The following is a 14,210-nucleotide window of genomic DNA, read 5'->3' as shown; positions in this document are numbered from 1 at the left end:
CCAATCCACTCCAGACCAGGGAATATAAGTGGCGTGAAGTGGAAGCGGAGCAGGGAACGGGTGTTTTTAAAGTCGGAGCAGCTTCTCTTGTGTGCGGGAGCGCAGAATGGAAAACCTGGAGTGGAGCTGGAGCCAAGTGATTATAGAAATCTCTGTTGCTCCGTGTCACTCGTATACGCTTGTTCCAGATTGTCTTTTCTGTTTTAGTGTTACTTGGTGACACTCAAAAGTCATGCGTGTTTGTTACACTGTAAAAAAAATTAGGCTATATGAAGTTATGAAATGTTTTTACATTGCTTTAACTCATCAAAAACACATCTTTTATTTAGTTAAACAAGATTCAAATAATTTAAGTCAGTTTAAAGTAATTTAAGTTGAAATGACTTAAACATCTAAGTTGACTGTACCTAATGTAAGGCAGGAACTTTTTTTTACAGTGTATGGTTTATTGTTCATTATTTAATTAGGCCTACATCTAAGTTCAAAATAATGGAAAATATTAATTTATATTTCTTATTTATCTATGGTTTCTAAAAGCAACTAAATGTGACACAAACCAAGAAAGTTGAGTGACAGACATTACTTGCTTCAGCTCACTGATACTCTCCATATAAATTACAAATCAGATTATCTATATTATAATTTCTGCTATGTATCGAATCGACCAGCCCCTTTCAACCTCACAAATCAGCATTACAAGTTTCCCACTTGTAAACACGACTTCGCTAGATCATTCATGTGCTCAGAACTCCACGTGCATTGATGTACAACAAATAACTAGCCAATTTTACCCATCACTTCATATTGATCGAGCAAAATATCACTCACAAATGTTGCTGATGTAGTGTATTTTACCATAACTCTGGTTACCAGAGGCCTCGTGCCTACCATTGCTTAAAGGGATAGTACACCCAAAAATGAAGATTCTGTCATCCTTTATTTTCCATAATATGGAAGTCAATGGTGGCTCATTCACAAACATTCTTCAAAATATCTTCCTTTAAGTTTAGCAGAACAATGAAATGCATACATGATTGGAACAACTTGAGGGTGAGCAAATGATGACAGAATTTTCATTTCTGGGGGAACTATCCCCTTTAAATACTAATAACTAAGTTACTTTTTTAATGCATAACTCTGCAAAAATCATGCAAAAAAAGCATATAAGGAGAAGGAGAAAGATGCACAAAAAGAGGCGAGTGAATTTGCCACGTTTACCTCGGGCTCTCCTGAAGTTTCTGCCTCACCGAGGAGGGGCGGAAAAGAGACGGAACACAAATGCCTAGCAACCATTATCTAACCAGCGCGAGCTCTGCTGCCCGTCTCCCGAGAGACCGAGCGGGCTCATCCATTCCTTCACTTCTCCACAAACTTTCAATAAAACTTGCAGAAACACTTTAAAACAACATTTAAACAACTAACGTGCTTACTTTGATGATGCACATCTTAACCAATCCTAATAATGTGACAAACGATTTGCTTTCGACGATAAAACGAACCGACTTTTTTTTTTTTAAACGTTACTCAATCTGCAACCAAGTTACCTGAACGGTTTCGTGATCAAATACAGGCCATCCTTAAACAGATGAACAAACTTTGTGACGCAACAGGTTGTTGTCGAAGTAGAACAAACAAACACACAAACAAAAACAAGTGATATGCATTAAAAACGACATTTTCGATGGTCGACAACTATCATGGCAGAAGCAGCTCGAGCCGAAGCGATCAAAGTGCACGCGAGATGTGATGCTCCGCGCGACAGCAGCGCGTTAGCTTAACGCTAGCTAACAGCAACAGACTTTCAACCCCATCACCGCATGCAACAACTTCCATACAGCATTAAAAAGTTGTTAAAGACCAACAGAAAGTTGTGTGCACCGAAACAAGCCGATGTCTTAGAGAAACGGAGTTGTTTGGGGCAGGTTTGGGCTGTGCGCGTGAGCATCAGGTCTCGCGCAACGAGGAAGCTGAAGTTGGGAAAAAAAGTGTCCTCTAACTCCACATTAACTTTAACTCTGTCTCTGACTCCAAGCTAAAACACATCAAATAAACACACAACAGCAATACAGCAGAGTTTTAAGGAGAGCCGAGTTAACTTACGTTTGACTTTGTTGGGGTTGGGTTGCTTTCGCCGAGACATGATGATGATGATGATGATGGTGGTGGTGATGAGCTGAGGAGAGAGAGAAGAAGAAAAAAAAAGAAGCTGCAAAAGTTGTTCCGGAGAGGAATCAAAATGGCGTTCGTAAAAGATGTGCAAAGTTCGTCAACTTTGCGTTTGAGTTCCCCACTCACTCTCCCAAATCCCCCCCACGCCGAGATGCTTTAGGGAGGAGAGAGGAAAACGCTTATTACTGCGTCTCTCTCTCTCTCTCTCTCTCTCTCTCTCTCTCTCTCTCTCTCTCTCCTCTAAAGCTGATCAGTAAGGCGGAGTGTCACGTGTTGCTCCTGCTCTAGTCTCCAAGGGGACGCGCGTTACTGAAGCTGCCGACACAAGCATCACACACACACACACACACACACACACACACACACACACACACACACACACACACACACACACACACACTAAACTAAAGTCACCCTGTTCTTTTCACAAATACTTTCAAAACTATCATAAAACCACACTTAAACTGAATGTGGGTATTGGAAGACACATGAAAGTTTCTTTCCAAAAAATAAAAATGACATGGTGCAAAATTATGTTAGACATAAAGATAAAATAAAATAATATATATTATATATATATATTATATTCAATTATAATAATAGTAGTATAGCAATAGCAACTTTATTTATATAGCACAATTAAAATAACACAAGTTGACCAATGTGCTTCACAATGTCACACAGAACACAAAAAGAGAAAAGAGCATCACATAGGCAACACATATAATAAGAGTGGTAGTTGTAAATCTTTGCAAATTATCTCTATTAACATGATACCATGTAGTTACAAAAATAATAAATTGATTAACCATCAAAAATATGAATATTGCAAATAAATTAAATATAAACACAAATATATAAAATACAAATTATAAGCGCATTGTATCTGTATCAACATTTATATCATGTCAGAACACTGCAAAAATGTACAATATTTCAGTCTTTTTACTTAAAATTGCAAATTTTATTAATTGTGTGACTTGCCATTTCTTTGTAATCATTTGTCAAATTCTGAGTTAAAGTTGTTTCAAAGTACAATCAACTTGGATGCTTAAGTCATTTCAACTTCTACATTAAACTGACTTAAAAGATGAGTTGGATCGTGTAGCCTAAACTTATAAAAAACTTATTTTGATGAGTTAAAGCAATGTAAAAACATATGTTGTCATAACTTATTGATCATAACTTCTTACAGTGTACAATATACAACAAATATGTGCAACAAATATACAAATATACAGACTAATTTGCAAAGAAAGGTAAAACAAAGATTTAAAAAATAAAGTAGTATAGTAGTACATCTTTGCAAATGATCTGTATTTACATTATCCCATGTGGCCAGGAACTCACAAAAATATGAATGAAACAATAACATCAATATCAATATATATATAAACAATAAATCTTTGTAAATTATCAACATTAACAGTATACCATCTGGTTTGGAAGACTCATTAATTCAACATCAATAATAAAACAAATACTTGTAAATTAATAAAATATAAAGAATACACATTATCATTATTATTATTAGTTGCACTAGTCTATATTGATATTTTATAGTGTTTTATTGGCACCACAAATAACATAATGGAAAACAACGTAAACAAAAAAATACACAGATTAAATGACAAAGAAGGAATCACTTTAAAGAATAAGAGTTAAAAGTTAGCCATAATTTAGTCTGGCATGTAACAGTCTGTAATGAGAAATAAAACTTAAAAAGGCTCAAGAAATTCCCCACATGATGGTTTTATCAATCATAAGGTTGTGTCTGTTAAAGTGATTAAAGCTGCAAATTCCTCCTGACTCTGATAGCAGGATATTAAGGAAATACAGTATCAACTCCACCCAGCTGAAAAAGCCCAAACCAGTCTAGGCTGGTTTAAGATGGTCTTCCAGCTTGGCTAAGCTGGTGTTAAACTGGTTTAAACTGGTCTTTTAGCTTGTCTCCCTGCTGGTCTGCTAAAATAAGTGTCCAAAACCCCTCTAAAACTCAGAGCTCAGGGTGTTCGACCGGCCAAACCTGCCCCGATTACACCCGCAACCTCTGAGACTGGATATTAGAATCGATCGACTATCATTCTGTAATTCTGATCGATTAGTAACGCGACGCCATTTTGTGTCAGCTGTGTTTAGCTGCACATATTGAACAAGACAAAACAAATATATATTTTTGCATTTGCCCTCCAGCAGAACAGTTCTGAATGTGTCCAGAGTTTTGCTGCTCAGTTCATGGGTCAATGAATAACTCGTTTGAGAAGTTTATCATTGGTTGTTTCGGTGCTCGAGCAATGCATCGTTTGCGGACCGCCTCCAAAAAGAACAATACTTCAGTTTCACTGGTCAAATATGTTAATAAGCGATTAAAGCTATGGTCCATTTCTTTCATTATCATGTAAACTACACCTACACTGGACGGCAGGTTGTGCTGAAAGGCCTACAAATTTACAGTAAGACAAGATGCAGCGAGACCTCCATCTCCAAACTAGCCGAAACTTGAGAATGATGTTATTTATTGACCGTTACCTAGGCTTCCAAATGCAACCCTGTTGCTAGGGAACAACCTTTCACAGCAACAAAAGGTTTCCTTTATCCTCAGTGAACGAGCCTGAGAGAATACCTCAGCAGTGCAGTCTGAGGACAGCAACTCAGAGCCATCCCGGCACATAACGGGCACGATTTACAGATGAAAACCTCATAATCAGGTCATAGCGGAAGGCCTGAGCTGGGCGAGTGACGGCGACTGCTTTATGATGCTCTTTATGGACGAGAAACAGCAGTGAACAACATTGAACTCTCATGCTTTTTGCACGATTGCACTCCGATTTGGAGGAATTTGCAGCATATCTATAAAACGGCCATTTGCATGTCAAACTAAGGCAGTTCTTCAATAAGCACATGCTAGTGCATTTGCAGGTTTCAGCTTCTTCAAAGACACGGGTGGTTGGAGAAGAAGTGAAAAAACAGGTTTCCTATGGTGAAGGATGCCTCTCGGCTAACAGTCGTTTGTTGTGCTGCTCCCTTCATGTTGCTGGATTCGGTTACTGTGCAGGGCGCAAACAATTCGTCCAGTAATCGGTTTATTAATAAACACCAATATTGATTCAAAAATGTCTTGGATTCCCAAAGTAATATTGCAGTGAATAATTAACCCTTTTTTCAGGTTTCATGGATGTTCAATGTTCTTTATGAAACCACGAATGCCAATTACGTTTATTTGAGTGTACTGACTAAATGTATTGACATTTGTGTATTTATCAGCCACTGAAACGTCTGTGATTCGTCCTCATTGTAATATACAGAAGCCTAGTCAACATTTGAAGTGGATCAAAACCTTTCATCAAAGTTATGCATGAATTTTGAACAATACCCGTCCTTGTCTTCTATACTTTTTTTATCCACTTCAAATGTTGACTAGATAAAATGAACATGCTTATGAGTTAAGCCCATGTCTAACCACGGTTTGATGCTTTACAAAGTTAAACTGTTGTTGATTTTTCAACCTGTTAATCAAGGAAACTATTGTAATGCATTGCTAAAAAAACAATGAAATGAACATACCTTAAATAAAGTATATTTTTAAGTATACTTTATATAGTACACTGTAAAAAGTGAACAGTTGGATCAACTTTAAAAAATTACTTCAATTGGTAACACCAAAAGAAATTAAGTTTTCTCAACTTAAATTATCACGTTTTTCATGATAAAACATGATAATTTAAGTTGAGAAAACTTAATTTCTTTAGGTGTTACCAATTGAAGTAATTTTTTAAGTTGATCCAACTGTTCACTTTTTACAGTGTAAGTATAATCATATCAGTGTACTAGAAGTGTAAATGTACTGTTTCAATACGACTTGGGACTGAATTGGCCACTTTTTAGTGTATAAAGTATACTTTTACATATACTTTAAACTTTGAGTACACAGCTAGTTTACAACTAAATTTTTTGTTCGTACTGCAAAGCGTTTGTAAAGCCTACTGATAGTTTACTATAGTCAAATACTTGTAGCATATTTTAAAGTTTATGAAAGTACACTTCAGTAAACTACTAATTTAGTGAACATAGCGTCACACTTATAGTTTTGATAATACTTTATGTATCATTTTTGCACTTTAAGTATATACTACTATTTTCCTATTTAGGTGTTTAGTGTTTGATGATCACGTTAATTTACATTTGCATAAGCAAACTTCTATCAATTGTTTCTTGTGAAAAAGTATTTAATATGCTAACCCAATCAAAAGAGTAAACAGCCATGTATACTTAATCATACTTTTAAGTATATCTCGAACAAAAGATGATAGGCCAAATATACTTAGACTTTTCTCAGTATAAGTGCAATTTTAAATATATTTCTAAGTAGACTGAAAGTATACTTTCTTATTTTTAGTTTAAAAGAATAACAAACTGGACTAAACTTCTTTTTCGAAAGTTTCCAGGCCTAGTCTCTTTAAATGGCCCAAAACCTTTAAGTTTGACCCTTCTAAAGTTGTCTGCTAATGCTAGTTTGACCACATGCAATAATGGCCTCACTTGTTTTACGAATTAAAACGGCTGTGTGATGAAAACTAGCTTGTGTTTTCAAGCACTGACTGAAGTAAATGAAATTCCCAAGCTGGCCTTGCATTTTCTCATTTCAAAAAGTGAAGTTTACTTTCTAAATGCATGCGATGCGTTGCAATGATCATGCAGTATTTCTTTCATGATGGAAGTTCTGGTCTGTATGACGAGACAATAAGCAAGTAAATGTATGTGAAATGAGGAAGGAGGCCGATCTAATCTCTGAGGACAGGAGAAGACACTTCACACAACCAGACCTGCCTGTTTAATATTTCATGCATATACATTAGGTCTGTATGTCATTATCAGGTCACATCACTTCTCATGATTCATGAGTCGGCATGTGATGAATTTGTGTGTTATCATCATGAAAGAGCAGAAACTTTGTGGTTTGTGTTGTATGCAGTTATATATGGTGTCTAATATTTTGTGAAACTTAAAAAACGTTCCACTTTTCACTTTAGTTAATAGCATCAGTTGATTGCATCAACTTTGTTTCCATGCGTTCACGGAAAAAACGTTTCAACACATAAACAATACAACACATAATTTGTTTGTTTGTTTTTAAAGGGAAATCCAGATGAATAGTTGAATCCTCAGCAGTGATGTGAGAAGATGTGAGAAGATGTGAGAAGATGTGACTGAAGCAGCAGAAATGAGATGTTGCTCAGCGGAGCGATCAGAAGAGTTAATGTCTCCATCTCTTGGTGACAGTCAGAATTGCGCGTGAAACTTCTGTGTGGAAATTATATTTAGTGTGTGATGCATAAAATAATATATATATATATATTTTTTGTAATAATAAAAAAAAAAAAAAAAAAACTTAAAGCACCCATGCATTCCCAATTTTTGGTATATGTTTTTAGTTATTTTTAGTATGTTAGCGTTACTGTTATCTATAAGGTAGTGTGCTCCAAAACAATGACAACATTCACATTTAGAAGATATAAGCATTCAAAACGTACAGATTTTGATGATATATATATATTTTTTATGCATCAATGAGGAAGTTGTATTGTAAGTTTTTATTATAAGGTTTGTTATTTTATTTTTTAATTCTATTGTATTGTCTTATGTTTACTACATTATGTGCAGCACATTGGACAACCGCGTTGGGATTAATGGTGCTATATAAATAAAACTGACATTGATATTGACATATATGGCGTATACATGCATAGCAGGAGAGGGTTAGGAAACATTTCCAATGTCATTTCCACCCCATCTCAAACTGTGCATTGTGTTTCATTTTTAAAAATTCTATAATGGAAATCATATTTGAAATTTTTTCTGTCTAGCTATGGATAACTTCATCGAAAAAATAAAATAATAATAATAATAAAATAACTTCATAGCTATAGCATTTTAAGCATCCTAAAAAGACAGAATTCTCTATTTTCCATAATTTGAAGAAATTAAAGCTTTATTGAAAATAAAACAATAATTATATTCACTTCACACGGGCTATTAATAAGCTTTATTCTGGGCAAAACTGTATGGAAGTAAAATAATGACAAATGTTTTTGAAATAAAAAAGCTTGTTTTCATTTGTTTTTAATCCGTTTTTATGAATGAATGACTCTCTCACCCATTGCTCTATAGTTTTCGTCAACAGCCGCTTGCGCCCCCTGCTGGTGAGACCACTAACAGCTGGAGATTATCAATCGGCAATCTACTGATATTCCTGCCGTTCCCGGATGTCAAATGTTGAAATTTCTGTCGAATTTGTACCACTGAATTTGTGGAAGCGAGGCGTCTGTCGAATATTATAGGTTGTATTTTTAAACAGAATGAATATTTTGGAAGTGAAATCTGAAAGGTGAATATGGATTATTACATTTTTAATAATGAAAATGTGTTTGAAATGTTTTGAACTGAAATATTCACAGTTTAAATATAGCCTACAACCATGTTAAATGTCAACCCATAAAAATGCAAGCCCTAAAAATACAATGCATTCAAATGCATGCAGGGTTAATGCAATGCATATTTTTTCAAGTAGTGCAATTCAACAAGCTTTTTCATTTTAAAAACATTTGTCATTATTTTACTTCCATAAAACTGGCACAGTCACAATTAATGACAAATATTTTAAAAAAATAACTATTCAAATGGTTTGGGTTTTTTCACTCTTTGTTCAGATCATAGCTTTCAACTTGTAATATAGGCTAAATCTTTTTTTCTTTTTTTGCTTGAAACAAAAAATACCATAGTATTTTTTGCCTACTCTGACTAGCATCTGAGTGAAACACTTCTGGAACAAGAACAAATGACTTGTTCAAGACTTGATTCTGATGTTTGTGGTTTGCTATTGGCTGATCTCATGTGAGTGACAGGTTAAAGCCCCGCCCTCGTCATCAGAGAAGAGAAGAGATGCTGCAAGAGGAACTTATTCTGATTCAAGATTACCAGGAACATGAATTAAAATGATGCGCACAGATAAAGCATTTACAATAAATATTGCAAGAATTGTTGATTTTAATTCCATTTTTTTTTTTTTAGATTAAATGTCTGGGACAAGAGCGAAACAACAAAATTATGAAATCATCTGAAAGCAGCAAAAATCCTGAAAGCATGCTGACATTCACTCAATTCCCATTTGAAGAAACAACAATAATGTCCCAAAGAGGAACAACACAATTAATGTTGTTTAAACACCTTTCCCTAAATGCAGTATAACGTTCAACATAATGTGAGAATACACTCTAGACACTCTGAAGAACAGGTCCTCTAGTTTTGAAGGATCACTACTGCATGAAAATAGTTGCATTAACGCAGGCAATCTGGAAGCCATCTTGATTTATTGCATGTAGGTTAAGATGAAAATCACCCTGTGGAAGAAACATAATGCAATAAAGACATTTCAGTTCCATGCTCACAATAAATAAAAGCATAGATGTTTAAATGGAATGTAAAAGCCAAACCTTTAGAGGAAGGTCTACTTTTGACTTAAATGATGATTCTATGGTGATGAGTTCTGGAGAAATTAAAATTAAATACATTTTTCCTAATAATTTCATATTACATTCAACATACATATCATAAAAATGACAAACACAACCAAAACCTTCCTGTGCTCACCTCCTCTCCTGCTTCCACAAAAAGTGAACCGTGGGAAATGAGGAAGACAGAGGGGTTCGTCCCGACTGAATACATGGATGTCTTTTAGCAGAAGCTCAACTGATGAATAAAGCTCTTCGATGGACTGCCCTGTAAGAGAACACACAGTTACTGCTTCAAGGCTTGATTTCATTCATCTGAAATTATAATATTAATACAGATGAAAATCTTACTCAGAATAAGGGCCAATCTGATTGTCATAGGATCAGTCAAACTGTTAGGGCAAGGCAGGAAAGTGAATCCTACATCCTGTAAAGGGTCTGAGACAATGAAATAGAAAAAAAGGCAATTTGAAATACATTTTAAGATAAACTGAGGGGTTTGAATTGAATGTAAGAAATCATTAGTTGATGTAAAAGATTGACATCTCTCAATCAAACATCACATTCAGAAATGTGCATATGAATTTATACACCATATTCAAAAGTTTGGGGTCGGTAAGATTTATTATCACCAAGGCTGCATTTCATTGATCAAAAATATTAAATACAGTAAAAATGTGAAATATTATTACAATTTAAACTAGCTGTTTTCTATGTGATTATACTGTATAGTAATGTGTAATTTATTCCTGTGGTCAAAGCTGAATTTTCAGCATCATTACTCCAGTCTTCAGTGTCACATGATCCTTCAGAAATCACTCTAATATGATGATTTTCTGCTCAAGAAACATTTATGATTATCATCAATGTCGAAAACAGTTAATATTTCTGTGAAAACCGTGATACCCTTTTCAGATTTATTTTGACCAATTTAGTTCAAAAGCACGGCATTTATTTGAAATATAAATCATTTGTAACATTACTTTAGTATAACTTTAAATTCAATTTAATGCATCCATGCTGAATAAAAGTATCACACTGACAGTGTGTGTGACACTGATCTCACCGCAGCTTCTGTAGGTCACCGTGAATCTGTCTGAGTTGCACATTGTGTGAAGAGGCCATTGGTGATCCTGAGAGTAAACCCAATTCATCTGAACAATACTCAGAAACAGAACCAACAACATATTATCACACAGACGTAACTTCATAGCCTTTCAGTTAGACCCAGAATCTGACTAACTTCTCATGAACTTTAGGTGAAATATGCGGAACGAGGCAACTTAACTTCTCATTTGTGTCAAATGATAATGTCAGCGTGTCACAAGTTTCACTTCCCCGTATTCACTAACAAGGTTTTATTGACATGATCTCATAGACACTTCCTGAAATCCAACTGGATATAATATTTTTTTAGTCATTTTTTAAGAATTATTTGTATATTTTGACACGACTGGAGTGTTTTAATACCAAATGCATGCGTGGCACCATAAAGCATGGCATGGGAAAACATAATGGCATTGGGGACACATGTCTGCAGCAGGCGTTGGAAGGATCGATTAAGTTGCTGGCACTTTGAAAATGGGCCAATACTGGGGGATCCTGCTGAACACAATGTAGCCAAGAATAGAGGATCTGTTTTGAGATCAAATGTGTATTTTCCAACATGATAATGATTCAAAACTATCCTCAACTCCTCGGTCCCCTGACCTTAAAGCCATTGAAAACATGTGATAATTCATGCAGGTCTTCCAATGAAGCTCAACTTTGGGAAGAACTTGAGGATTGGAAAGAAGTTGCAAAGCTGAAAAGCATGCACAATGCCCAGCAGGAGAATGACTGCTGTAATCAAAGACACAGGAGAACCAATAAAATATTAATAACTAATTACATTTTAGTCAATGTATATAGATTTTTGATTTCTATGCCTTTGCATAATAAAATAAAACACACATTTAATTGTATACTGGAGTTTGCCTTTCTTATCAAATTATTTAATCATTTTAACCGTAACTCAATAAAGCATAATCTTCATATTTTGATTGTTTAATAGAGCCTGAAGTGCCATTAAAAGCAAATATTGTGCAAATATCCTCTCCGGACATCACTTTTGGCCATTACTGTAGGCCCATCCATCCATTAATTCCACAATCAAGTAAAGTTACACACATTCCAGCAATGCATGTTGTTGTTCCAAAGCACTTTCTTAAAGTCCCCATGTGGTGAAAATCAAGCCTTTAATGTTGTTCATATGTTTATGTGGTGTATGCTTTAAGACATGTTGAATCGGCGTCGCGGCCGTCGGTGAAAGAGGGAACTCTGATTGGCTGTTCAGCTTAGTGAACAAGCCAGTGCACGAGAATAATAGCAAAACAGCGAGCAAAGAAGTCAAAACGGTACAGATGTTCTGATGTTACGTCATCTTACCTGAGGGTTCCTTGGCGAATATTTCAATATTAGCACAAGCGAAGTGGAATAAAGAAAGTGTTTAGCAGGATTGATATTCAAACCGGTAAGCACGCACTGCTTGGTTCATGGTTTGTGTGCCGGCAGTGTCGGTTTCCCTTTTTGAATGACGAATATATCTGCAGAAATAGACAGTTGTCTCATTTACACGCAGGCGCAGAACACGCATTAGTTGACAGTCGGCTGTAGTTCTCTCGGTGTGTTCAAGTGCAACTTTTTACCCAAACGTGAGGCGACAACACAGTCAACTTTCATCAGCGCTAGTTCGTCGGTGTCGGCTTGGTGTGTTCCAGGCTTAAAACTGCAGTGAACCAAAGACAGTCTCAAAAACACGTTTGAAATCGCTGGTGTTTCTGACGTCACAAACTACCTTGTAACCAATCAGACCAACGTGTGATCATCAACGAGTGGATCTCTGAGCTGAGTGAGTGAGTGGAGGTGGGGCTCATTTACATAGTCATAGAACCGCATACTAAACGAGGCAAGGGTGCCCAGTTGAATTCAAGTTATTTTAAGGCATGAAGACTTTTTTTTCAAGGACATTTTTTAAAGGGGTGGTATAATGCCCCCTTTTACAAGATTTAAAATAAGTCTCTGATGTTCCCAGAGTGTGTATGTGAAGTTTAAGCTCAAAATACCACACAGATAACTTATTGTCCCTTTTTGAGGGTGAGTAAAAACACGTTGTTTTGTGTGTGCCCCTTTAAATGCAAAAGAGCTGCTGCTCCCAGCACAGGGGGCGGAGCTACAAGAGCTTGCATGTTAGCAGCTTGCAGACACGCACTAAAATGTCAGAAACTGTTCTACCTTTTATGTTCAAACCGAAGTCGGACAATAATGGAGAGACTCAAGAAGAAGTGACAACATGTAGAATGCAACAGGAAATTTCTGAATGGCTAGTTGATGAATTAATGTAGCTGATGTGGAGTTAACTATCTTCAAGTAGTTAACCTAGAAGTGAAGTGAACCGGGAAAACTTCCCATAAATCCTGATGTACTCGTTAATGGCGTCTACGCTAATATTAGTCTCTCTGTTTATCCCGAGGTTTACCGCAGTATGCCGGATCCAGGCCGTATCCAGATCTGATGAAGGACCTGTGCCACACACACACACACATACTCCAGATCTGATGAAGGACCTGCGCCTGGACACGACGACAACACAGTCCTGAAGTGTCAACTAGTCTCTCCCCTGTGAAGGCCTCCCTCCCTTCCCTTTACTTCTGTACAGATAAAGCGTTGTCAAATAATTCCAGTTCACATGGCTATGCATGAAGCGATAAATAATTCTGTATTATAAATTTACATACAACAATTCTTCCTCTTCTCATGGATTCTCCCCCTTTGTTGTGTTTCCAGGGGCGGGGTTTATGTAAATTTTAGGGTTTGGGATGTCACTAACCCAGGAGGAAGCTTGTGTAATCTTTACCAGTCTCCAGTGAAAGTCAGGAAGAAGGGGGGCAGACTAAAAGCACCTTGGAGAAACTCAACAGCAGTGCAAAATATGAAAAGACAATGCAGAAAAGCAGAGTGCATGTGGCGGAAGACAAAACTTGTAGTCCATTATAACATCTACAAAGACAGCCTTCATGCTTTCAATATGGAACTAGGCAAAGCTAGACAGACTTTCTTCTCGAATATTATAAACAGCAATTTAGACAACACACACACTCTTTTTGCTACTGTAGAGAGACTAACAAACCCCCCAAGCCAGATTCCCAGTGAAATGCTCTCAGACAGCAACTGCAGTGAGTTTGCTTCCTTCTTCTCTGAGAAAATCAATAATATCAGAAAGGTGGTCAGCACATGCTTGAGTTGCGCTGGGGTCAGACAGATCAGACCACCTGAGAAAGTAGTTACTATGTCTGATTTCGGAGAAATTGATGGCAACATTTTGGAAGAAACCGTACAGCACCTTAAAACATCAACCTGCGCTCTTGACACACTTCCCACATCATTTTTCAAAAGTGTGTTAAACAGTTTAGAAGCAGATCTTCTAGAAGTGGTAAAAGTCCCTGAAAACTGCAATTGTCAAGCCCCTCCTGAAAAAGAGCAATCTGGATAAGA

General features: G+C 36.3%; 2 protein-coding genes across 3 annotated transcripts in view; both read right to left on the bottom strand.

Annotated features, from left to right (window-relative positions):
- Positions 1 to 2,470, bottom strand: part of rreb1a (ras responsive element binding protein 1a) — a 56,134-nt gene extending 53,664 nt beyond the window's left edge. Inside the window, exon 1 of one of the 2 annotated variants that reach the window (XM_079863910.1) lies at positions 2,101 to 2,470. In XM_079863910.1, coding sequence (XP_079720036.1) covers positions 2,101 to 2,140 — 40 coding nt within the window. In that variant the 5' untranslated portion in view covers positions 2,141 to 2,470. The remainder of the gene's footprint in view (positions 1 to 2,100) is intronic. The other variant, XM_079863911.1, reaches the window with a different exon arrangement.
- Positions 2,471 to 8,134: 5,664 nt separating this feature from the next.
- Positions 8,135 to 10,989, bottom strand: ly86 (lymphocyte antigen 86). Its single transcript, XM_079863221.1, has 5 exons — positions 10,744 to 10,989; positions 10,029 to 10,115; positions 9,817 to 9,945; positions 9,660 to 9,712; positions 8,135 to 9,566 (listed from the first exon to the last, which is right to left on the bottom strand). The coding sequence occupies exons 1-5, from the start codon at positions 10,886 to 10,888 to the stop codon at positions 9,483 to 9,485; spliced, it is 498 nt and encodes a 165-aa protein (XP_079719347.1). The 5' UTR covers positions 10,889 to 10,989; the 3' UTR covers positions 8,135 to 9,482.
- Between the last annotated feature and the right edge of the window lie 3,221 nt (positions 10,990 to 14,210).

This window comes from Squalius cephalus (genome assembly GCF_949319135.1).
Source record: "Squalius cephalus genome assembly, chromosome: 25".
Lineage (NCBI taxonomy): Eukaryota > Metazoa > Chordata > Actinopteri > Cypriniformes > Leuciscidae > Squalius > Squalius cephalus.
Note: the sequence above shows the minus strand (reverse complement) of the source record. Positions and strands in the feature narration are given on the sequence as shown.

What these genes read in the sequence shown, in the direction of transcription:
- ly86 (XM_079863221.1), bottom strand. Translation starts at nt 10,888, where the DNA reads ATGAAGTTACGTCTGTGTGATAATATGTTGTTGGTTCTGTTTCTGAGT. An exon ending in CAGATTGGCCCTTATTCTGA is followed by an intron (nt 9,946 to 10,028) that starts GTAAGATTTTCA and finishes GTTCTCTTACAG; the next exon opens with GGCAGTCCATCGAAGAGCTT. An exon ending in TTGTGGAAGCAGGAGAGGAG is followed by an intron (nt 9,713 to 9,816) that starts GTGAGCACAGGA and finishes TAATTTCTCCAG; the next exon opens with AACTCATCACCATAGAATCA.